General features: G+C 36.6%; 1 protein-coding gene across 4 annotated transcripts in view; it reads left to right on the forward strand.

The window, feature by feature from the left end:
• Positions 1-27,050, forward strand: part of RUNDC3B (RUN domain containing 3B) — a 58,013-nt gene that overhangs the window by 20,366 nt on the left and 10,597 nt on the right. For 3 of the 4 annotated variants that reach the window (XM_074900221.1, XM_074900223.1, XM_074900224.1), the window contains exons 4-8: positions 421-506; positions 4,065-4,154; positions 7,223-7,303; positions 8,744-8,912; positions 14,506-14,663. In XM_074900221.1, the coding sequence (XP_074756322.1) occupies positions 421-506; positions 4,065-4,154; positions 7,223-7,303; positions 8,744-8,912; positions 14,506-14,663 (584 nt within the window). The remainder of the gene's footprint in view (positions 1-420; positions 507-4,064; positions 4,155-7,222; positions 7,304-8,743; positions 8,913-14,505; positions 14,664-27,050) is intronic. The other variant, XM_074900222.1, reaches the window with a different exon arrangement.

Here is a 27,050-nt window from a genome sequence, read left to right on the forward strand (position 1 = left end):
ATATTTGAATAAAAGAGAGAATTAAATCACCTTGAGGGTAGGTTACTGCTACCTACTCTCACTTTTACAGTGAAACTGACTGGATGCTTCCAATACCATTGTCTTTAAAATGTAAAGCTTTCTGCCCTGATCTGCTACCACTTATGCATATGAGATTTTCAAAAGGCTAAAGTATATAATTAAAGATTATTTTTTTTTTATTTTGGAGAACTTTATTTCACAATACAGTTTATTTGTAGGAATGCATTTTCTATTTTTGTTATTACTGTAATGAAGTACATCTTAGCAACATTTTCTGTTTAGTGGTAGTTTTGTTAATCAGTTCATTTCACCCGGGTAAATCAACTGTATTAATTTTCAGATGTAAAATCAAGTGTTTCATTCTATGCTACTTAAATATTTGATATCTGTTTCTTGCAGGGTCGAGCCTGGATCAGAGTAGCGCTTATGGAAAAGCATTTGTCTGAATATATTTCCACAGCTCTGAGAGACTTCAAAACAACCAGGTCTCTAAGACTTTCATTTTTGCAATATCTTAGCAAATGTTGCTTATGTGAGGAACTCTAGGCTTGGAAGCGAATGTCCCACTTCATTTGTATAGATAAGCATGTCCCTAATAAAGGGACTGCAACCTAGTAAAAGATATCTGGAGTTGGTATCAACTGATTAGATTTTAGCATGGATAAAACTGCAAAATTGAAAATCCCTTTGTGATTTAAAAATGTGGAAATAATTCTGGAATTCTTGAAAGGTCAAAAGAGAAGAAAAACTCCCTAAAGAAGGGACTAATTCTGAAATTGTAGCTTGATAAAGGTAGAAGATGTAATCTTCCTTTCAAAATCAGGTATGGGTGACAGCAAGCCCTAGAGACTCAGTAAAAAATAGTTTTTATAGGAACTTTCCTTGAAGAGAAAACAAAATTCCAAGAACCTTTTGAGAAATACAGAAGAACAGAACTAGTGATCAGGCATAGCTAGGATTTTTGATGTAATATGAAAAATGTGTAACAGACTTTTGTTGTACCTTCTAATGGTAAAAGCTGGTATGGACAAGAATATGCTTTGTGATAGAAAATACTCTGGCAGTTCTGGACTGGTTCTAGATTATGTGATTGTTATATGATGTTTTTTCCTGTAACAACTGTGTCTTGTAGATATATCATGAAGTCATCTAAATATGAGTGAGTCTGTAACATGTTGTGGTACATTATGTTGAATTCTAAAAGTTTTAGATGTACTGAATAGACTGTTTAAGAACTTCCTCTGTTAAGAACTTCTGTTCGTTTAGAATATTATTTCTGTTTGTAATACTATTTGTCCACAGATCACTATATATTTTGCCAATATTAAGGTGACTTTGAATCACAACTAGGTAAACATCCCATTTTACTGAAATTTTCCAGACCTGTCATCTTTATTTTACCCAGATTTGCTTGCATTTACAGTAGACAAGAAGCTCATAGAACAAAGATTTCTGCAAAAGATTTACTCATGTTGACTCCAAATGAAAAGTCACTTGAGTTTTTGAGGGGGAGATGAGGAGGAAGAGGAGGGTCACAGACTGTGTAGTTAAGTAGTACATTCTTTGTCCTTGTTTGGTAGTGCGGTTTGTTTACTAGTGGATAACAGTGGTATTATTTTATTAGCAGTTTCAAATTAATTTCTTTGAACATGTTAATTTTTCATATATTTGAATGTTCTTTCAGTGGTATAGCTTTTGGAAACAACCCCTCTTGCATTCCAAACATAGTAAGTGCAAAGTTTGTTTTGAAGTAATATTTTAAATACATGTAATGGAAATAAAAGTTACAGTTTCAGGTCTTGGTAGTGTGGATTTAAAATCCACTGTCAATAGTGGACAGACTCTTTTCCTGTGTGGGATTTTGGATACCTGATAAGCGGTCTGATTTTTTTAGTGATGCTTTGCACCATCTATTTAGTATTTTAAATTATATATTGTGCTATATGTATATTTAATAATTATTTATGTAAACTGTAAATATCATGTTACATGTGTGTATGTAGAATATGAGCTTCATCAATCATACTGCTAGCTCTTTTTAAACTTTGCTGTTGTGTTTAGGTGCCTGATCTTAGGGCTAGTCCTTTAATGAAGCAGCACATTATTAGTGCTGGATCTGCACATTACACTTGGAAGGGGGTTGGATTCAGCACGGGCACACAATTACTTTTCTAACAAATTGGTCAGCACAGACTCTTAAAGTAGGCTGTTCTGTTGTGACATGTCAACATGCTGAAAGAAGACTTGAGGGTTTTCCAAGGGGACTGTTGTTTTGGCTGGGTAACTGTAGTTGGTTTAAGAAACATTGCTGCTGTCAGACTAACATCTGTGTCTCACTGTTACAAGTATGACGTTACAAGTATTTAAGATTTTACAAGATAAACTGAACACGGTACAGAGTGGTACCTGGCAGTGATTTTACAGATGCCAGTGAAATGGTTTGTAATCAGCTTGTACTGGGGTCATTGCTGTTAGTTCACAAATAAGAGTAACTGTACTGAATCAGACTGTAAAGTCCATCTAGCTCAGGATTCTGTCCCAACCAGTGGTCAGTTTAGTCTCCTGGTGCCCTTCCTGAAGTACCAGGGTAGAGAGATGAGTCTGTACCTCATAGCTTCAGTGTTAGGACTATAATCTTTGTCTTCCCAGAGGAAGTTTTCCAGATTTATTGCTTCCACTGAGAACATCCAAGATCTTGGACAACTTGTTTCCTTACAGCAAATGGATGCCTGTTATGAAACTGCAAAACTTCTGACAGTGTGCATTATAATGCAGTTCAGTCTTTGGAGCTGTGCCCCAGAATGTGTCTCTTCTGGATGTTCTCCATGCAGACAACTCGAGCTCTCACTGAGCCATCCCGATGCTTTCATGCAGTTCTTAGAACAGATGGAGCTTTTGGCAGGGCAGTGTTGCTGGTATTTCTATGAAGGACAGGTTGCATTCAATAACCTGGCACCTTCTTACAATCGCACCTTGCTAGAATGTATAGGTAGACTGTGCATATCGGTTTCTGGTAAGTGACCTTTCAACCTTGTCTTTGGTACTGAACAGCTCTTGGTTTCTCTCTTTCCATGTGTAATGCTCAGGTGAATTCTAGTCACCTTTTTGCCTCTGCTGCTGCCAAGACTCCTTTAACACAGAAATTAAAGTTCTGTGCTACTTTGCTGAACAGACCAATGCCTTTCTTACAAGGCCAGGTGTTGCAATAATGGGACCTATTTGCCTACCCTGTGCATGGAGCATTTCTCTCTGGAAGTAGCTTCTGTGGTAGCTGGGAGGAGAAAATTAGAATACATGGGAGAGAATGGGAGGCGGTGAGGGAATACAGATTTTTAAATTGGTGCTTTATTGGTGGTTGTTTTCAAGCAGACTTCACAAGTCCGCATATACCAGGGTACGTGAAGTGTGTTTTGAGACCAAGGCATGGAGTTTTAAAACTTTGGCCAGTTGGTGTTTTTCAATAAAAAATGGTGTTAAGAAAACACTCCTCCTTCAAATAATGAAAAGTCTCACAATAACTGAAGGCAGCATGTAGCTTCCCAGCATGCAGTATTTTAAGAAAAAGAACGCTATTTGGAAAACAGTTGATTTGTGAAAATATTTTTTTTTAAATAATCAACTACTAAGAATGAAGCGTGAATGTCACACTTTAAAAGAGCCTGCAGGTACGAGACAGAACTTTTTTTCATGCAATAGAGTAATTTTTTTTACGTACGTGACACAAATTCTTCCTTTCATCAGTAAAGTATAAGATATCTTCATCATTTTCTTTGCATTTTGTCCATCATGTTCTACTGTTTCTTAGGGCTAATATTGTAGATTCTTTTTGCTTCTGTCCCAATTTCCATGTGCTCTAAGATTGTGGTGTTTTGTGCTGTGCAGTGTATTGGTTTGCTTTATTTAAAATGAAATATGAATGCCCCTGGGGTTCACATGAGTTATTTTTATTTAAACTGGATTTCTTCCATTTTCTGTTAACTATGAAAAATGTTATTATTTTACAGAAGATGGTATTAACTGAATTAATTTCTTTTTTATCAAAGGAGATTTTATGAGGATGGAGCAATTGTTCTTGGTGAAGAAGCAAATATGCTTGCTGGCATGCTGTTGGGACTCAATGCAATTGATTTCAGGTATTGTATTTGCATGCTTCATAACAAAATGATCAGGGAAAGTACTTATAAATCAATGCATTATGGAAGAAATCGTTAGATTCCCTTGGTAGTTTGAGAGACAAAACTTGGGGGGGTGAAGGAAAGAGGGGGAGGGAAAGAGAGATCTTGAATGGCTCTTCTCGTTAAGAACAAAGTTATACCATAGTTTATATAGCTGCATGATTACACAGTATTTCTTCCAGATATCAAAATCCCGAAAGCAATCAGAAATGTAATTGCAGAAGATATATCAAACCTATTAAGTGAAGCTTACAGACAACTAAATCTTTTAGTTATTTTTAAACTGTAAGGAAAACTGTGTGATTAAATACATGGTTATACCCTGGTACTCAGTGACAGCATTGTAACTGCATATGTAGAAGGTGTAGGTATCCAACTTCAGCGCTTCTAGATTTTAAAAGCTTAACCTACAAATGACTGTTTAATTTATATTATAATTAACTGCAGCCAAACTGCAAAGTATCATCAGATTACATGAATTTACCTTTGCAATTTCAAGTTAGACTTTTGTGTGCTTTGTTATACAATTAATTCTGTGTTTTGGAGTAATGAAGATGGAAGCACATGCTAGAGAATATAAAAAGCATCCTAGTATGTAAATATGAATATATATCTACATAAAAAACATCAGCAAGATATGAAGACTTGTGCCTATGAAAAGATCAAGCCTGGTTGGTGCAAGGCCCTGTTAATATGCCTGGTTGGGCCCACTTAGCCTCACACAGAGCCACTGGGAAAGGGTTTTGTAATACAGCATAGGGAAAAGTAGAGTGGTGATGATTTTCTAGTCTCCTGGCAGAACACTGTTAATATTTACCCTGCAGCAGCATTGATGCTTGTTACAAACCAGTTTAGGAGATAAGCTGGCAGAAAACAGCATATAGTCTCATTGGATACACTGAGTGATTGTTGCCAAAAGGCCTTTGAAGATCTACTCCTGCTTATGTACCCTTATACCAATTTTGAGGCTTGTTGGACCCATCTGTGAGCCAGCTTAACTTGCTAAAGAGTAAAAAAGCATACCCAGTAGGAAGACAAGAGAGTTCTTTTGTTGTTAGCTAGTTTGATTCACGAAAGCATTCTATTAGTGACAGAGATGATGGGACCATATGGCTCAGAGAAGAGAAGGAGTAAAAAGGATTGAGTAATGTCTTCCCTTTCTGGAGGCAGTGAGCATTTAGTTCAGCTGTCCGTGGAACTGCAGCTGGATGCCAAAGGGGAAAAAAACCTAAAAATTCTTGTCTTCATGGCTGAACTAGCTCATCATGGAGTTAGACTGTAAGAGGGGAGGGGGAATCTCTGGTTGTGACTTAAATAAATTAAAAAAGAAAAAGAAAGAAAAAATGGTGAGGGGGAGGTTGAAAATGCAGAATAGCTCCTTTTGCCAGCATTTAGTCATTAGGTTGGCTTAACTGCATCCTCAACATATGTTCTGGGGGAACAGAAGCGTGCTGCAGGATAAGAGCTAGCCTCGTGTACAGCAAATTCAAATCTTAACAGATTTTATTAGTTTAAACTTTACACTTTGTGAAATTAAACTGCTTCTGTATTAGCACTATACTTGGAAGGACTATAGCTATACATGATTAAGAAGCGTAGCAGGAGTAGGTCTGCAGTATGTAAATCCTGTTGTAAATAATCATCAATTGACTGTGTGGCTCCCGTAAGCCTCAGTGGTACATACTACTGCTGTGTGAGCTTAGTTGTATGCAGCTTGTTCTTCCCTTGTCCTCTGATATGTAATATAAGCATATTTATAGATATCTGTTAATAGGATTCAGAGTAATGATTGGTTCTCATTGGAGACACTGTAAGTTTTTGTCAGTGCAGCTTTTAAGAGCCTAGAAATTATCTGGGCAAAATAGGAACATAGTGCTACTGGAGCATTTTTATTGTGCCACATATAATTCATAGTACTGTGGTTTGAATGGCTGAGAAGCTGTAGCCATTCTTTGCATGTTATGTTTGAGATCTCTTTTTTTCAGTTCAAACAGCCTCTTATAAATGTTGACTGGCTTATCTAGTGGAACTGTAAATAAGGCTTTGGGGTGGAGATGGGGGAACCCCAGGTGAGAACAGAATCTAATTTCTTTTTTATTTTCCCCTTACAGCAATATGGAATTATGTATCCACTTAAGCTAATTGTGGTTTTGCAGAGGTGGTCTTTGTTGGTTTCTTTCTTTTTCTTTTCTTAGGGGAAAAAAACACTTCAGATGTACTTCCCAAATACCACTTAGGTGACTGCATTATCAAAAATGGCACTTTGCAATTAAATTAGCAAAATCTGTGTCTTACTGGAATCTGGTTTTTGATGACAGATAGGAGGAGTAAGGAATATGAGCCTTGTGGAAGAATAATTAATTTTGTCACTTCTATGATAATTAAACATGATTCAACTATGATCTTTTGTATCCAGTACAAAAAGAATACCGTGTAGAGAGAGCTTTATAAAGCTACAGCCATTTAAGAACATGTTCTGAAAGTTAGTTTCATTAGTGTTCCTTGTCTTCCTGCAGCCCAACACCAGAAAGTATCTGAAATGAGAAAGGCTGAAGTACTTTTGAGAACTAATTTTTCACTTAAAGTTAGTAGGATGTTACATAAGCACTCTGCAAACACTTTAAATGAGTTTAAATACTGAAGATTGCAAGCTTATCCATAGCTCTTCTGTTTCTTCAGCTGACATTACTTTTCCTGTTATTCTCTTGCAATCCATCTGTATTTTCAGAATTAAAGCAAATATTTAAAAATTAGGGTTTATATCACTTCCCCTGATATGTTCCCTGATTACATGGAATTTCTGTTTGTTGGGGTTTTCATTATCTTATAATATGCTCAGTGACAGTGACTCTCATTTAATATTAAACAGTCTAGCTCAGCTGAGTAGGATTTCAGTGTTAAATGCTCTAGTCCTGTATCATTACCAAAAAACCTAAGAAAAATTAAATTTCACATTGCTAAGATTCAACTGTCACTGTCATTTATTTTCTTGTTATAATCTTACCATTGTTTCTCTGTTTTACTAGTTTTTGTCTGAAGGGAGAGGGATTGGATGGCAGCTTTCCAGCTGTCATAGATTATACACCATACTTGAAGTACACCCAAAGGTACTTTTTATCTTTACACTGTTTTTTAAAATTTTATTTAATTGAAAAAATTTTACTTCATACTGGACCTCTTACTTTTCATTTCACATTCAAAATAATATCCATTTCTAAACACAAACCTGTACACTCAGCTACCTTGGTTTTCCAGACTAGTGAAATGATTACGTGACTCATCAGAATGAGTCATGTTAACTTTGTTTACTTGGATTAGACTCACAGTTCAGCAGGAGACAAATTTTTTTATTTCCTTTGAAGATCACCAGAGCAAGTTTTCTTTTCTCTTGGGCCTTTTCTGTGTAGCCATAAACTTAAAAGTGGTTACTTTGTAAATTAAAATTATGTATGACCTGGTAAATGATAAAATATGACAGATAAGCAGTGTGCAGTATGAGCAGATAGCACACAATAGAAAATTATGGCCAGTTGTGGATATAATCTGACCTTTCAGCCCCATTTTGCTCCTCTGATCAACCATATAATTAATAGTAAAAAGAATGATCACTATCTAACAGATAAGTTAGCAATTTGGCATCTCCAAAAAGCCTGGAAATTGATGGGATGTGTTCTATTGTTAGATTTGTCAAAATGAAGAATGCAGTTGGGAGTTAGGAATAGTCTTGAAGATGTACAACTGAACATGACACATCCTAGTTATTCTCTTGAAGTTCTTATTATCTTACATGTTAATGACAAATTGCATGGTTCAGTTAAAGCAGAATTTGCATCACAGCAGGATCATGGGGTCTTAGGACTCACTACTTAAAAAACCAGTAAATTCTGTTAATATAGTGGAAAGTATAGTTGTAAGGGGCAATTTCAAATAGTTATTGGGATAAATTAAAATTCTTTGCAACAGATGTCTGAATTCTCTGGCATACATTGATTCTGGATGATACGGAGATATTTTAACAATGAATCTACATACTACGTGGTGAGATACTTAGGTACTGTGAAATAATAGGCACATGGTCTTTGCTATGACCATAACTTTACTTTCTCATTTGCATTTTTCATGATTTAGCATAACAACAATCACTTTCTTATTTTTCTGCATTTTTTAGAAACAAATACATTTTCAGATACTACTCTTTGCCCTGAGTTTGTGAAGGAAAGATTAAGTCACCACTTCCTTAGATAACATATTGTAATGCTTTGGCCCATTCTATTCTAGGAGACTATCCCACATAAAGTTGTCTGACTTGCCTAAGACAACTTGACTAAGATCACAGGCAAATCTTTGCCCATTCTTTAGGTGACTTCTCAAATAAAAGCTTGAAATATAAGTTGCATTTGGTGATCTATCCTATCCCAGCATTTTGATTCTTTTTGGTTTACAGAGCTTTAGTTGTCTTTAAGAACTGTGGTGCTTTTAATTTCAAGGGGAATTTGCATTTTAACAAACACAGCTTTTTCACTTGACTAATAAATGTGATCCTTCAGTTCTGACAGCATCAGCAGTGATGAAGAAGAACTAAGAACATTGGGCAGTACGGGCAGTGAAGGCAGCACTCCAGAGAACATTGGTCCTCCTTTCATCATGGATGAAAACAGTTGGTACAACAAATGCAAAAGGGTAGAACAGAAGTACCGGCTTGCTTTGGAACAGAAGGTAAAAGATTAATTTTGTGGGGGGTGATGGAGCCAAAGTTCATTACCAGCCAAATGGTGACATATAAGTAAAGGCAGAAAATAATAAATATTGTTTAGCTTCATGTAAATGGTCAAGTTTTACAAGCATCAGAGTATCTTAAGTATCTTTTCTCACTGATTTGAGGGAAAAGGTTTGGGGAGAGTGGGAAGAGAATGATAATAATTCGGAGATCAGATTTCACAATATAATGTAGAAGCTTTGGCTCCTTTTTCTAGTCTTGGAGTTCCAGGCAATGTATCTCTGAAGCTGTCAGGTTGTGAGCTTGAAGTGAACACAACTCTCCATGTGATTTTTCCTCTTCCTTAGAGGCCATAGGCTTTAACTGATGTAGGTGGCTGAAGGCTTTTGTAATGATAGTGATGTTAAACATTTAGTCTTAAAGTAAACAAAAATGATCAGCAAAGTCAACCATCTAGGAATGAAAAGCATAACTTATCTTCTCGGTGATACTGAGATGAGTTTTTAAAAAAGTAATTTTAAGACCTGCTTCAAGCTAGGATGAGAAAGGAGAAAAAAGTATGTTTTTAATAATTTAGGTGTTATATTGAATGTTATTATAGAAACCAAAGGTACTGTACCACCCAAAATACTCTAAGTTAAAGGTGAAATATATGTCCAAGCTTTTTATTATTTTAGTATTTTTAAAAGCAAAGTGCTTGTCACTTTTTCTTAAGAATGTATTACAACTACAGAGACAACAATACCTGTTGGCTAGTGGCAGAGAGAAGGGGGAAGACTGTTAGTAGACACTGAAGAAATAGTGCACAAAAAAATGAGGAGTCAGGAAATATGAAAGGGAAGAAAAATGAAAGACAAATAGTTAATGCTTTTAAAGACTTTATTAGTATTTAGTATTCTTTTTACCTAATGTCAGAATTTTATTTTGGTGTAACTCTGAACACAGTAAACCAAGGGCTGGAACTATATAAGGGCGCTTGGAGTGTGATTATTTCTCTTAGTTTAGGGCATTACAATCACAAGATTATGTCTCTCTAGTTTTTACTGTACTGAGAAGAAAAAAGGAGAGGGACAGATGGTATCTAGAATGGATCTTCTGCCTGTTGGGATTCAGTACATTAACTGTGGCCCAGGTCCTGCAACCAACTCAGTCACATATTTAAATTCTAAGAATGATTGTTGGCATGGTTTTGGCCTGGGACAACTAGTGCATTCTCAGATTATTTCAGGTCATGGTTTGTGAATTAGTGTTTGTCAGCGATCATTCCAAAAAAGCAGTATGACTTCAGACGCAGTCCTTTGTTACTTGAATTTTAGTATAATATAGCCAGACAGAGAAACTATACCTGAGGAGGAGTCCTGGCTATGTTCAATTCATTAGGGTAAATGTAGTATGGATTGCTAAATATCAGTCTTAATACAGAATGGGTAAAACCAAAGTTGGTTTATGTTAGTGTATGTGAGAGACCCTAGTTAAAGTTTTTCTAAGTAATAGTGAAGAAATCAGACTTACGGTCGGGTGATAGATGTGAGAGGTTATCTTTTTTGAAATAGGCATACAATTATTTCTTTTCTATTTTGGGTCCCTTAGACTTCTTATTTTTGGAATATGACCTTAAATGTTGGCATCCAGGTTGCTGGTACTATCTTCTTGTCCAGTGTGGTATCACCTTCCATATAGAAAGAGCTTGTGTTCCTTGGGGCTCTCTCTGGTACAGAGGACATTTTCCCCTGCTTTTGTAAACCAAAATGTGCCATTCAAAAGGCATCTCTCAACCACATAAAATGAAAATGTTTCTCTCCCCACCCCAACAGTGCTTGAAGCACAGGAATGTAATCAGGACAGCATTTCATCCTTGTGTCCAGACAAAAATATTACATCGATTTGAACTCTGCTCTTCTCCTCCCCAGAGATTGTAAAATATTTTGGTGCTTAGTGAGGAATGTGTCATCAGCTCTGGAGAATCACTGAAGAGAACAAAACAGGTGGATGTTTATTTTTCTTGGTACATCCAGATGGTTCATTTCCAAGGATATCCCATGAAGGATACCCCATCAAAGTTGTGACAGACATCTATAGAAACAATATTAAAACATGGTGTCCAAAGCCACTAGCCAGAATCACTAGGAAACTTTACATTTACAAAAGCACAAAGACCTTCAGTGGCTGTAGCAGCAAATGGAGGTTTTGGTTTACTCAGAAGTCTAAGATCCAGAAACATTTCTGCTCAATGGGAAGTTACTTGCTGATCTGATGCTGAGCACTTCAAATTTTTGAGCATTATTATTTTAGTGAGTCACATTATTCCTTGTAGCATTCTCTTAATGAACTGCCAACGTCTATAGTCAATTAATGTAGGGATGAATTCATGTCAGTTTTATAACTCTTTGAAAACTGTGATGCATTTAATACAATTTTCAAAATGATAGCTACTCTGACAGCCGTTGACACTTCCCTAATTGTCCTCCTTTCAAATGCCTATTTGACAATTGCAGCAACAAAATAACTTTTTTATTCCTACAGACAGAAAGTTTTCCACTGTCTAATTTTCGTTTGGGATGTGCCTACCAAATGTTTGTTTAATTCATTTCAACTATACTACTTCTGTTCTATTACAGCTTGAACAAATGACCATTAAGAGATTAGATGAACTATGGAATTGAGCTCTTTTCCTAGGCGTTTCTCTCCTTCCCTTTTTGGGATATTTTTCATGGTAGTAAGTTGCAGCAACAATCAAGTTGTACACAGTGCAGTAGGTACCAGTTAATCAGGGGCAGTGTTTTCTTTCAGACAAAGGGGTTTTCTGACATTCTGTGTGTTGGAAAACCTTGTTTCTGACAAGACGACCAAGTTAAAAAAAATGTATTTTTAGCAACTGATATATTGAGTCTGATAGATCCTTCTTTTGCTCTATTATCATTTATTTTGCACAAGGATAAATTCCTTTTGTGCCTCCTAGGTAAGTATGTGCAGTCATTAATAGCACAGGTAAATGAAGTTTAACAGGGTCACAATATGACAAGCAGTTGGATTTCAGCTAAGATAAAGGTATCTGTATCTTCTGAGTCGTTTGAATGGTAGGATAGGGTCAGGTATTATTTTTAGCAAGGTAAATCCTAGTGTTGCTTTATTAGGTCAACAATGCTGTGCTGGTTTAGACCAAGAATCCTTGGTTATCCTACTATCCTATCTTGGATACTTGCCCAAAGTAGATGTGGAGGGAAGAATAAAAACAAAGCTAATGTATATGCACTGTTTTTCCTCTAATATTTCTTGGCCAATGCATATCAGCTCAACAGCTTCCTGAAGCTGATAAGACTTGTCTGTTTAGTAACCAGTGATGGATCTCTCTTCCAAATACTTGCCGAATACCTACTTGACCCCGTGTAAATTTTTAAATACTTTTTTTTGGCAAAGCATTCTGCATATCTACCATCTGTTGTGTGAAAAGCCACCTCCTTTTCTGTCTTTTGAATCTGGCTCCTATGAGCTTTGTTTCAGGGTACCTAGCTCTTGTATTTTAAAAAATGATGAACAGTGGCTTCCTTCCTGCCTTCTTCAGGCCACTCTGGAAATATAGTGAGTCTGTCCTTTCCAAGTTGTGTCTTGTCTAGACTAATGAGTCATAATTTACACAGTAGTTACTTATGTGGAAGTTATCCCTTCCCCATTTTGGAATGGTATAAACTCTTCACTTTTGTGTAGTAAACTAAATTCTTTGTGTACTGTTTATACTGGAGTTCTATATGCTTTCACTGGTGGACGATGCCTCTCCATGTCATTACAGATAGAGGTATTTACTGTTCATAGTATTCTGTTTCCGATACTGGTATTATCATATCTAAAATTTTTTTGCAAAATATTTTTTGACGTTTCTGGGAGGCAGGAAGTTTGTGTATGTCCTTAATGCACCATTTATTACTTTCAAAGCACTACTTAGAGCTCCAGGGAGCACCTTAATAGTCAAGGTAACAGTAACATTTGATGGGGCAGAACCAGGCATACTGAGAAGCTCTTAAGATTCCTTGGAACTTGTACTGAGATTAAAATAAGTTCCTATCAAATATAAATATATCCAGTGGCTAGAACTGTATGTAATCACAGAATACTTGTGGTCGGGTGGTGCCTCTTGAGATTGCCTAGTCCAACTCCCCTGATCAGAAAAAGGTACACTAGAGCAGGTTGCTCAGGGCCTTGTTCAGTTGGGTTGTGAATATCTCAGGGATGCAGACTCCCCAGCCTGTCTAGACAACCTGTTCCAGTGTTCACTGAAAAATAAAAAATTAGGAAAAAAAAAAGGTTGTTTCCTACCTTTAAATTGTTTCCTGTATTGCAGTTTGTGCCCATTGCCTCTTTTCACTGGATACTGCTGGAAAGAGTCTGACTGCATCCTCTTTACAGCCTCCTATTAAATATTGATACACATTGATATGACTCTCTTCCTTCCTCCGCCTTCCCCAGCCCTGGACTGAGCAATGCCAGCTCTTTCTGCCTTGTCTCATATGAGTGATGCTCCAAACCCTTAATAGTCTTTGTGGTGATGAATTACAACCAGCTAACATGAAACCTGTATTCTTACTCAACAGGACTACACCTGTGACTATGAAAAATACCTTTTTTAAACTTTATTTTTTTAATGTGGGCACCTATGAAAGTTACAAGTTTTTCCAGGAATGTGCAAAATTTTTTGCAGTATAGACTTACTGTATCCAGCTTTAACTAAGAATTGATAAGAAGTTACTGGCATCTGAGATGTTGGGACTTTGCTTGAAGAACAAAAAGAAATAGCTGCTTAGTATTGTAACCAGATGTGTAATTTGTGAACACTGAACATACTTTGTCACCAGTGTGCCCTCACAGCTGATGTTAAACACTCACATTGTGGATTTTTGTAAATGACTAAGTAGTCGGAGTCTGATTAGGACTGCCCTAAATCTTTTATAGTATTAGTTGGAAAAACGATTACATAAATGCACATTCCAGCCCTACATGTCTAATGTTACTAAAAGAAGTGACCTTCACTGGTTGTCCTACCTTATGCTTTACTGTAGATGAATATTAATTTCTTCTTTGTCATTTTAATGTGTGATATGATATTGTAGTTTTCAAAGAAACTTTACAATAATGGGTTTTTTTAATAATAATTTTACATCCCTTTCATTAACTATATAGGTCCATATATATTCTACTCTTGTCCTTTTTACATAATATCTAACATCCTGCATCTGTTAAATCGTAGAGTTCTGATTTTTTTTCTTGTATCAGTGAGTGCTGTATGTTGTTTTTGAAAAATGAATTAGTGTTTCATGCTGGTGGCATTCCTGTCTCATTGTTTCATCCATTATTTTATTCCTCTGCAGGATTATAAATAAGTACATGATTTTCTTGGCACCTATTAGGAAACATCGTAATCTTAAGACAATTTACTAGTCTAAGAATTTAAAAAAAAAACAAAAACAAAAAACAAAACAAATTTACAACAAAACCAAAGTAGAACTGTATACATCTTAAACCAGAAAAATGTGAACAAGCATAATGAAAGGTTTTTTTGATAGTGTGTTCTTTAAAGCTTTCTAACACTTATATTTCTAGGGTTACCTTGAAGAATTGGTACGACTCAGAGAAAACCAGCTATCTGAATCTGTCTCACAGAATAAACTGCTGTTACAAAGAATTGAAGATATGGATCTTGCCCATAAAATGGAGAAGGAACAGCTGGAATATATCATTGTGGAACTGCAAGACCAGTTGTAAGTTAGTATAATGGAGAAATGTTGTTAGAGCAGTATTACTTAAATTATTTAACTCATTTAACTGTACAATACAAAGAACTTCTGGTCCTGTGGAAATGAGTCAAACTTCTTAAAGAAATTGATGTATTTTAGTTTGGTTTTTTACCTTTACAAATGGCTCCCTGTTGTGGTTTGAGCCCAGAAGGCAACTGAGAACGATGCTCTGTTCTCTCACCCCTTCCCCCCTAGTGCTGGAAAAAAGAAAAATTAATCAGAAAGCTCAGAAATCAAGATAAGGCCAGGGAGGGGTAGCTCACCCATTATTAGTCACAGGTAAAAGACAGGCTCCTTAGGGGAAAAGAAATTACTTCATGCTAATGGCACTTAATGGACAGAATGGGGCAGTGAGAAGTGTTCTCATGTCTTAAAAACATGTCCCCCACCCCTCCCTTCTTCCCAGGCTCAGTTTTGTTGCCAATATCTCTACCTCCTCTCCCAGCAGCCCAGGGACAGGAGATGGGGTGCAGTCAGTCCGCTGCTGCTTCCTCCAAGGTGTGGGGAAGAATCACTCTTCCGCATTCTTCCCCTGCTCCACGTGGCGTCCCTCTAACAGGAGACAGTTCTCCACAAACTCTCTCTGCTGTGAGTCCTCCCCACGGGATGTGTTCTCTTGAGATGCTCCAGCGTGAGTCACCTCTACATGTTGCGGTCCTCCCCGTGCCAGACTACAACAGCGGGGGCTGCTTCTTCCCACAGAGTCCCGGGGGTGCTCCACAGGCTGCAGGTGAATCTCTGCTCCTCTAGTGGCCCCCATGGGTGTTGGGGGGGGGTGGCCCTGCTGTTTCATCACAGGATACAGGGAGGGTCTCTGCTCTAGTGCACCTCCCCTGCTTCCTCCTCCTCCTTCCTTCCATTGACCTCAGTGTTTGCGTGGTCACCATCACTAATTGGCCCGGCCTTGGCCAGAGGCTGATCTGACTTGGAGCCAGGGGAGCTTTGAGAAGCTTCTCACAGGGGCCACTGCTGTAGCCCCCTCCCCTGCTACCAAAAACCCCACTACACACAAACCCAGCACACTCCCCTGAAAACTGCAGTAGCGTAAGACAGAATGATTCTGAAATTCTTTCCAAGATATTTTTTTTTTTCTGAGATAGCTTACTTGCTTAAAGTTTTAACACACTTTGATAAAATGTTCTTTATCTTTTATTACTGGAGCTGAAGCTTCAAGGCTACCCTTAAGAAAAAAATATTGGAAGCAACTTCTTTTTGAGCACTAGTTTTAAAATGTTAGGCAGGAAAAGATAAAGAAATACTTATTTTCTTTGTGTAGATTCTATTTTATTTGCATGTGGCTCAAACACAGAAGTTCATCTGGTAGACCTAAAAATATTCAAACTGATTGCAGCAGTTTGCTATTCACCCTTTCTTCAGTACAAGGCAAAATGCTAAAACAGAAGAAGGCTTAGTTTTTTTTAATTGCATGTGACTCCTCGAATGATAAACGTTTGAGTATCTCACGTTTCTTATATAGATTATCCTCCCAGTGCTGTCTGTTGGGTAAGGAGGTGCTGTCCTTTTACAGAGACACTCCCTGGTAATGGTTAAAGACCCAGATAGATTGAAGACTGACCGTGGTGGTAAATTGCCACGAGACTGCTATAGTACACATATCTGCAGTAATTGTATGTTCCATTCTTTTCATAACAAATGCAAGTATTTTACCTTGTATCTGGAGTCATTTGTAAAGTGTCTGAGCCCTGAAGTAAAATGGAAGTCATCTGTGGCCTTTGAAACAATCCAGGATGAAGAGAATATAAAGATACTTTTGTTCTCTCTGTCTAGTATCTCAGAGATACCACCTGGAACAGTCTTTCCTGTGCAGTAAAATGTACTCCTAGCTTGTAAACACAGCTTATTTTTTCCGTTGGTTGTTTCCCTTCCCACTCTCTTGTCTTGTGGTAGATATGTTATTGCCAGTGATTGAAATGGATTTCATTAAAATCCTCAGGAATACAGCATTTGCATTTTATTTATGACAGTTACAGAGTTGAGGAAGAAAAAAAGGTGTTTTTCCAAGTCTGTCTTTTTTTCCTTTTTTTCTTTTTCTGGTTGCCTGTAAGCTTTTGAGAGATACCTGTTCTTGAGTTCTTTTCTGAACTTACTGATACAGCTAATGACTCATGTTATACTACTCTGACCTCCCTGATTATTTGAGGGAGGTGAGGGGAAGGTGTGAGATTATTTAAACCTACTCTGATATTTGTAAATTTTGAATGTTTAGACCTGCTGTTAAGTTTTAGCTGATCTATATGCAATCAGACTGTTCTAAAGATTTCAGTCTCTGGGGTTTGTTTTGTTTGCTGGCATATGTAAAGGCTCATATTGTGGAGCAGTTTCTGTTGCAGCTTGACTGTGTTCTTGTGTAACTATTGGTGAGACACTGCAGTCAGGAGCCTGGACTACACTAGATATTTGGAGAGACAGGTATAATTTTGTGTTGTTACTGCTGTGAGTATAGTGTGCCTGTCAGATGAACTCTTCTTAAAAGTGTGTTAGGAACTCATAGTTCCTTATTGGGGCAAGGGAAGAAATGAAATATTTCTAGCAGGTTTCTGATGGTTGACGTCAGCCATAATTAACATCTTTTAATCATTCTTTCTTACCCTTTTTTGTCATACTCTTTTTTTCTCTCACTTTCTTTTTAGCTCTCTCCCCCTTTCTTTTCTCTCCTCTCTTCCTGCCCCCTTCCTTTTTATTTCTCTTTCTGTGCTCTCTTCCACACTCTAGTTCTTTTCTCTTTTTCTTTTGACCAAGAGTGACCTGACAGAAGAATATCTTGTGTCACTAACGTGTCTGTAATGGAACATGAGTTTTGACCAATTGCTTTTTATGGTCCAGCCATTTTAAGATGGTGTTCATGTAATTCCAAATCTTAGTGTTTTGCTCCCCTACTATTAGTAGCATTTTGCAGTAGTGAATGTAATCTTTTTGAATTCTTTATCAGCAGGTAAGAGCAAGTTTGGGATTGTAATTCTGCCCAAGGCATACTACGTTACGGTTTGTAAAACACTGAGATGTGATTTAGGATCATTTGCTGTGTAATGGAAACTATTATAAATAAACATTCTATATTTTCTTTTTAATGATGCTTTTCTATTCCACTGGCTGTTGTTGTTAAGGTAGGAAGTTCTACCGCTTCAAATTTCTGTTGAGTAAGTATTTTTTGATGTTTCCAAAATGGTATTTCATGGGCATGCAAGTCAAAATGTTTTATGTGTTTTCTCAGTGGATTTCGGCAGAATCTATGTCTAGGTTTGCCCCTGCCCTTCCTCCCCCGCCCCCCCCCCCAAAAAAAAAAAAAAAAAAAAAAAAAAAAAAAAAAAAAAAGTTGGTATTAGAAATCTGACTTTCTTGGCAGTATAGGTTGTTACTTGGAAACCAGATAACACTAGTGATCAACAAGGCCTTCAGGTTTTCCATATTCACATTTAATAAGGCAGTTTGCTGTAAAGCATGAAATGTATAGGAAGATAGGAGATTAAAGAAACTTGGAAGTATTTTTCGTTTTACAGCTGCTATGCAAAACTTAATATTCTACAATTTTCATTATTCTTAACTTTGCATCACATACTTGAGTATCCAAACTACAATGAACAACACAGTTTTCAATTCTCATGAATACCAGTATCTGGAAAACAGTGAAGCTGAAAATTTATCAAATTAGTTATTCACAAAAGAGTTAACATTTTTTTTTGTGACTTTCAGCTTAATTGGATTGCTTAGTAATATGCCCACCCATCTGGGGATTGGATGTCTCACTTTGCTGGCAAGTGTCTGCTGGCAAATAGAATTAGAAAAGTGAAACTGCAGTAGAGCACCTAATCATCAGTCAGACACATTTAAACTAATGCATGGCTGATCAAGAAGGCGGCTCAGACTAGATATTACAAAATACATCTGTACTGAGAGTCTGGTCAAACACTGGAACAGGCTTTCTAGAGAGGTGGTCGATGCCCCAAGCCTGTCAGTGTTTAAGATACATTTGGACAATGCCCTTAATAATACACTTTAACTATTGATCAGCCCTGGAGTGATCAGACAGTTGGACTAGATCGTCATTTTAAGTCTCATCCAACTGGAACTATTTTGTTCTATTCTAACAACAGCCTGCTCTTTTACCACGCTTTCAGCATCTCCAGATGAAGCGATTGCCTCGTGAATCATGTCAGTTGTAATAATGATGAGATATATTCTAGCTTTCATTTGCTTTCTTCACAAGTGTTTGCTGTCACATGTTTTTGCCTGGGACTTGTTGTAGTTGAATCTTAGAGAACAGTCTTTTTGGCTCTACTTTTCTATAGAAATAGTGTATTTTTACAGTAAGGGTGGGGGAGTTCTTAAGGCCTTAAAGTGCTTAAAAATAACAGTTCACAGGAGGACAGCCAAGAGAAGCCTGTTATTCACAGTGTGTCTAACTGAAGAAAACTGGTTTTAATTCTGTAACATTCAAAATGTGATGGGAGAGAGATCCGAAATCATCGAAGAACTGTTTCCAGGAGTATTTAAAACTCAGAGACAGCCAGTTCTCCCTCCTCTAAGATCCTGCAAAGAAGTGTTGAATGTCTCTTGGAGCAGAGAGACATTTGATTGCACACCCCATCAGTAAAAGAATTCTGACACATCATCATAGTGTATTTATTTATTTATAAATTATTAGTACCGTTGTTCATGTGTATATGTATGTTATAAAACATACACAAAAATATAAATTAAAAAGTATGAGGTAAAGATGAAGTAAACACTTTTTCATTTATTAACAGTAGAAAAAGGTTTTTTTTAACATAACCCAAAGGATTGTCTTATGTACCCCACTATAGACTATTGCCTTGAAGGACTAGTTAGCTCAGTCAAAGAAGTGACTGGGCAAAATCTAGAACTGATTGTCCACAACATCCTTGCATTAAAACTCTTTATCTCAGCTTAAACAGGCTTTTTTGCCCCTTAGGGTGATTCTTAGTCTTTCTTTTGGTTTACACACCACCTGTTTCTAAGGCAAAGTCTGCTAGTCTTTTCTACTTTAAAGTTCAGATTCTGCATCTGAAATTGGTATTTATATATGCTAAATATTGATGTATGATTACAAGAGAAATTTCATCAATTTCCTGAATAGTGACTCATCTCCTGTATAGTGACTCACTGATGTTACAAAAGCTAATCACTTCATGACAAAAGATATTTTAGTTAAAGTAATAAGGGAAAAGGAAAACATTGTATGCAGAGGTAAAAAACCTGCTACTTAAAATGCTTTAAAGGATTTTTTCTTCTGCTGTGATTTTTGTTGAAATTACAATAGTGATTTGCGTAATGTTTACCAACAATGGATTTCCTCCTAAGGCATCTTTCAGGTTTTCAGGCTGGTGTGCCTGGTGTGAGATGGTATAGCCCTCTTGTCCCACCTGGCGCAATATTTTATTTTCTTTTAAATTTATGACATGTATTGAAAATATATTCCTTAAATTCAGTGGCTATGCTATATTTTATACCACTCTGGTTTTTATCTCCCTTTGCTGTTTGTTCCTGTATCCCTGTCTTGTTCTGGTGTTTTGTGGAGGAAGGAAAGTCAAGAAAACTTTACTGTGTTTGGAATTCTGTCTTTGGTTATGGCACAAATAAAACTCAAATTAAATTGTAGAGACACTCATAGCTTGCATTGTATTAAACTTGTCTGTATAATTAAGAAAATTTTTGTCTGTTTTAGCAAATCTTAAAGCTAAATTTATTTAATTTGTCTGGCTGTTACTTCAGAATTGGTCAGTCTTTTCAAGGCCCAGGCAGTGCTTGTACTACATCCAATATTTTAATGGAGCGGTCTGGTAGATAAAGCAATACTTCAGTTCCTATCTGGATAATACAAAAGCAGGTAAACACAGGAAATGACAGTTTAGTTGCAACCCTGAGAGACTGTTTGTCTCAGTGACATACTTTAATTACAGTAAACGTTCTGTGTATGTTTCCACTTCCTAGTTGTACACAACCTGTCACTTGTACTTCATTCTTTTCCAGGCATTGACTGTTGAAGTACTCTGTCCACACACCTATTTTTCCATGCGTTAGCACCGCATTGAGCTCAGGCTAACACATCCTGCCCTTCAGGGAGATCCATCAGCTCATTCTCAGCAGCACCTGAACCCAGCCACAATAGTTCTGCAGGAGCTGAGTAAATTTATACTGGTTTAAGTTCAGGCAAAATGAGCTTCTCTGTTTCAAATACACCATGTACTCTCAGATGTATTATGGAATGCTTAAAGGAAGCTTTACTATATTCTTTGTAGCAAAGATGATTTCCTTTCCAAAGATTGATCATGCCCCATAAAAAACTTGCTTATGAAAATAGTATCTGTGCTTCTCTTTGCTTTGTCAAGATGCTGTTTGTAAATGCTCTAGAGCCTTCAGAGTGGTGCCCCGTATGCTGTGACCGAGAGCAAGCAGGGGAGGGTCACAGATGAAGCCACAAAGTTATAGAGGATGTAGGCTCTATCTGTGCTGTCAGGGAGAAAGCAGATAAAGCAGAAGGGTCTGAGCAAAGGCTTTGAAATTTAGCCTGTGTTTTGTATCTCCTTGTGAGTACAGTTTTAAATGTAGGTTGCCTGGCCTTGTAATCCTCACTCAAAAACTAAACCATCTCGAGAAATAAGAAAGCTGGATCACTTTTTCTGCACTCTTACCTTCATTTTCAGATAGTCCTCTTGTAAGACTTTTTTAAAAGAAACTGGAATCCTCAACTGAATAAGTACAGTAAATCCAATTTGTTGTAGCTGCTTTAATTTCTCACTGAAAGGAAGTGGGAGATTAAATTTTAATCTTTGATCTTCTTGGTGAATTTCTTTCCTAGAATGTCAAAACTGAGAATGCTACTACTTCTTTCCTTTTAAAGCTTTCATGTTTCCTTACTATCAAACCATAATGCACATTAGCCACGCTTTTATTTGTAATGCTTCCTGTATGTTCTCTGTCTCCCTCAAGTTTGCAGCTGCATTTTTAAATCTTTAGTATTGCAGTCTGGTCTGTTTTCAGCTCCTTTTCTCAACTTGTCTGTACTTTTTTTTTAACAGTGTAGAAAAAATGTTGCATATTTTGACAGGTGTTAAAACTGTTTTGCTTAGTGTTTTCATTCTTGGTTTTGTTGAATGTTTTGAAGTTTGTAATAGTGTACTCCTGTTTTACAAAGGTGTGTGAGTAGACAGCAAGAAGGGAAGTTCTGTTTTCAGCGAGGTGGAAACCTGTGAAGACATGGGAGTTTCCTTTTTGCTTAAAAGGGTACCTAGGAAAAGGTCAGGTGGACGTAGTACAAGATCAGACAGACTCCTGCAATTCAGAATGGAGCATATAGTGTGAGGCACAACAAAGAAATATGCAGAATTAAACAAAATTGCAACCAAGCCTCTGATATCACAGAGGACACACAATTCTTAGAATCCAGAGGGATTGCATATGTTTCTTGCACAGCGGGAATCCAGAAGTTTCTGGATTGATAGCAGCATGAAGAAAATAACTTACTCTGCAAGGTGTAGTAGTTAGGGAGGAATTTATTTTTAAACCCTCATATTTTAATATCTTATTCTGAACTTTTTAAAAGGGGGTTTAAAAGGTTTCTCTTAAAATAAAACTTACATTTTAAATGTTAAAAGTTTTTGAAGTTATTGGTGTCTTCAAGGTCAAGATGTGTTGGTATATTTACTGCGAAATGCTGTCTGAATCCAAAGTGAAAAAATACTCCTTTTTGTAAGGAGTCTCCCCTCTCTGCTCTCTCTTCTTTCCTTTTATTTAAATTTTTTTTTAAAATTTTGTTTCCTTTTTTTTTTTTTCCCCTTGGTGGGTTAGAGAATCATAGGGACTTTCCTTTGACCATTTTGCTCACTTAATGACATTAGCGTGGCAATGTGTTGCCTTCTCTGTGTCTGTAATGTGTAATACGAAAATCTGTTTTTGTAGTGGCATCCTTTCTCTTTTCTCCCGTAGCTACGCTTCTACGGATAAAGGTGTTGCATAAAAGGATCAAGCAAGAAAGCTTTATGTTATTTGAACATTAGCACTCCATGCATTCCGAATTCCAGAATTTTTATCCAATGTAGAATAATAAGGTTAGGAGCCGGGGAAGTAAGGCCTTTCAGAATAATAATGAGAAGCAGTGAACCTTTGAGGGCCGCAGTGCAGTTGTAAACAATGTGCATTCCCAGTAGGACAGCATATTGTAGGGATCATAGAGTTTCTTCCTCTGTTAGTATTACCTGAACTTGACCTGAACTGTGGCAGGCAAAGAATACTTGCTTTGGCATAGTAATGCTAAGGGACCTATACAACAAACATCAATGTTTTCCTCTTAATTCCACAAAGAGAATTATTTCCTGTCTAGAACAGGTGAACCTGAGGCTTTGATTTCAATAAAAGGGTTTGAATATCTTGATACTCACTGAGAATGCAGGGGATAGAAAACATCAGCTAAAAAACAGGGTAAGTCAATCATGGTGCATAATCATTGACTCCTGGAGTACAATCATAAGAGACTGAATTTGATCTCCTTGTGTTATACCCATTTAAATAAATAAACTTGCATTGCCGTTTGCTTCTGAGAGTCCCAATTTTTCTTGCTTCATTTCTTAACACTCATATTCATTTACTGTAGATTTGCTTCTATATTCTGGAAGATACTGATGGGAAAAGCTAATATTTGTTAGTGCCTATAAACAAATGAGAAGAGTTGAACAAGTTATTTTTACATTAGTCTAGTACGTTTAATGCAAGCTACATGAAGTTCAATACCAAATTAAATGGACTTCAAATGACAAATAAAAATATAACCAATGTTTGTGTTCAATACAAAATTAAATGGACTTTAAATGACAGATAATAAAAATATAACCAAGTTTTTTAAGGGTTAGAATAGTGCCAGGTTAGAATGGTAAGGAGAGGCTAATTCTGTATTTGCAGATATATTACTTTATCATTGATATACTGAAAGCATTCTCTCTAAGATTCTTTAGACAAAATAAATTTATATTTAAATTACCCTAAATTTCAGTTTTATTTGGCTATATTTATTGCTTTAAATAAATCAGATTGAGAATTAAGTTTCATCCAGCAAAAAGGAATAGATAAATCCATTTTATATTTTCAAAACAAAATTAAAGGTTTCTCTAAAATACAAATAGTTTGACCAAATGAATGGTGAGTTACAGGTCAGCATGCATACACACAGAGTCACAGGAATATTTGGTCGGGTTTTTTTTTTTAAATATGCATGGTATTTGCACATTTAGGATACAACTTGATTTTCTTTGAAATCCAGTTTTAAGGCTCCAATTTTGTTTTGCCTTTTTTTCAGTGTTTTGTTAAAATAAAACACAGTTTAAAATATTTCTGGAAAGGCTTAAATTAAGAAAAGTGAAATGTCTGAAGTTATAACCAAGAAAATAGTGTGGTGTGTTACCTGATTTCTTGAGCAAGAAGCTTTTTATTAGCTGCCTTTCTATTTGGATAGCAAGTGGTTGACATTTAGATTGGTGCTTTTTCTGTTTGTCATTGAGATATTCTTATGCAACCACTTAATGTAATAAAATTTTCAGGATTTTGTTATCCAAATTATAACTCAGATTACACTTGGCAAAGATTTTTACTTGCCACCTGTTTTCCCTTCCAGTTTCTCTGTTTCTACTGTTCTTTTCTCTATGTGGGGTTTTTTGTTTGGGTTTTTCCCCCCCCTTTCTCCCCATGGATCAGATTTTTGTCCTGTGTTTTTTTCATTCTGGAATTGCCTTAGGCTTTGAAGCTCTGTCTTACTGTTTGCATAGTTTGGTATTTGTATTCATTCGTATTTGGCTACCAGGAAGAACTTAAGTTACTTATGGCTTGCTGCTTTTTCTTTTTCTTTAGTTCCCCACCCCCCCTTGGTTTGGTTTTGGGTTGTTTTGTTAAAACCAATGTGGTCTTCTGTCCTTCAAAATAAGTCAATGTTCCTGTATTCGCTTTTTTTGTAATTAGAAACATGGTATTCTGAAGGAGCTTATATGCTGATTTTGGCAAATACTAGTCTATGTAGAAGATCCATCTTACAGTTATAATGTTGGTTATCCCTGCTGAAACTCTTGCTGGCTTAATATGTGAGTAGAAGTTTAAAAAAGTGGTGGTTCTGTCAACCCAAAGTTGACCCATCCATTTTGCAGTTGATACTGCTGTTTTCAGCGAATCCAAGGGAAGCATGCTAAAATGGCAAACAGTTACGAAGACCACTATTTTTGGTGAAGTTTTCCTGATCTATTGTGAAGGAAGATCTTGATCTATTTATTTTTCTGCTGTCCCCCACCCCCATAGAAATGTTCTTTTAAAAGGAATTCAGCTATAGACAGATCATTTGTTTTTACATGACTGACATGGAGAAAAAAAAAATTCTTGAATGACAAGCTCTGTTTCAGAGGATATTTTCTAAAGGCAAATTTGATAATCTGTCAAAAAAGCTCTCTGCTAACAGTTCTTCATTTTGCAGTAAAAGAATCTTATAGTTGAAGAACTGAATTAAAAGCTGCTGCTTTACTTTTTTAATAGTTTGGTTGGTAGTCCTATATTTTTCTTGTTTTCAGTCAAGACCTACTATCTGGGGAAAATGGCTGTGTTGTGCCTGTTTTACTCCTCCAAAGAATCCGGCCTGATTATTTGTCAAAGGACATGAAGAGTGTCAGTCATGCGCCACAGTAGTATTTTAATGAGTACACACAAAGTTAATGTAGTGTGTTTTGATCTATTTTGGATGTCTGTATTCTGCAATAAAATCTCCAGCGTAATTAGACTAGAACTCAAGTCAGGCTGCGGGTATTTCTACCAATGTATGCTTATCCAAGTTACTTCAAAGGTCAAGGAGATAAAAGGCTGTTATAAAATTGATGACTGCAGTTTTTTTACTGGAGGTTATATTTGAAGATCTCTAGGAGATAACAAAGGAGGACTAAAAAGACTGCTGAAGAACCTTCCAGGGGATCTGTTCTGTGGCACAACTAGTACCATTGCTGTGACACATGAAGATTTGTTGGCCAGTCAGAAAGAGTAAGAAAATGTGGTGTGGTAGGACGTACCTGCTTTTTTTCACTGCAGCGGCTGCCTTTAGGAAGTCTGCTGGGATCTAATTGCTCTGGCATCTAATTTGGGGAATACTGTGTCTGTGCACAGGGCACAAACCTGAGAGAGGTGATATATTGCAGCATCAAAATCCACTGGTAAGTAACTCATTTTCATACCTGCTGATCTAATTTCTCAAAGTCCAATGACATACCAGTCCAGACAGCTCACTGTCTTGCTACAGTACTGACAATTTGAGAGTTCCCTTTTATTTTAGAGTTGCTCTTACAGATTTTAGTTTTATTCATGTATGCTATCAATTTGAGTTTGCATTCCATATTTCCTAAATAAAGGTTTTTAAAGCTTGTTCTTTCTTATTCAAATGTTATTATTTTTTTTTAAGCTTTTATTTTCATTTTTACTTTTCACTACTCAGGTAGTTCTTGAACTGGAGTACTCATCTGATAGAATTCCCTTTCTTAGGGAATTAGTCTGTTTGGTTTATTTCCTGTCTTCATCTGCTGGTAGGAGGGCAAATTGCCAACTGGACTGGCATTTTCTGGATTTGGAGAAATTAAACTTGCAGGTAAGAAATTACTGGTTTTTCATAGGTATAATTGGAAACAGAACTGAGTTTTTGTTTATTAACCAAAAAATCTGTGTAAATGGGTCTTTCAGAATAGGCTTCCAATGGCATAGATCTGGATTTGATCCAGGGGAAACTGGAAATCCAGTCTAACTGAAATGAAACCAGAAATTTGGTAGTTACCAAGAGAAGGCTTTTTTATATTAGCTTGGACTAAGCTTGAGATTAATTTTTATTTACTTACTTTTAAATTCCCAGAGGTAGTATAGTTACGGTATAGTAGGTCACCATCATTGTTCTGCTTTGCGTGCAGGAACTCCGCATACAGGTAGTCTTTTGTCCCTATCCCCCACTATGAATGAGTGAATCAAGTCAGGTCACGCTTTCAAGATGCAGAAGTCTTAGATGTATTAATTTAAGAGAGTAATTTCTTATCCTTTTGAGAGATAGCTGAGCTGCCAAAAGCAATGCTAGTGCAAACAGAACTGTTTGTGGACTTACCTTATGAATTAAATTTTAAACAAACAAATGCAACAAAACCCAGACTGCTTAAAAAAAAAAAAAAATTGAATATTTCAGTGATCCATTTTCTGAGTGGCTCCCACCTGACTATACCAGAACAACTGAAAGGGCAGCATACTGTGAAACAGAGATGAAAATGAGCAGTAATTAGTCAATTGCAAGTTTATTATTTCATGTGTACCATACATAAT

This window comes from Athene noctua, chromosome 2 (genome assembly GCF_965140245.1).
Source record: "Athene noctua chromosome 2, bAthNoc1.hap1.1, whole genome shotgun sequence".
NCBI classification, from domain to species: domain Eukaryota; kingdom Metazoa; phylum Chordata; class Aves; order Strigiformes; family Strigidae; genus Athene; species Athene noctua.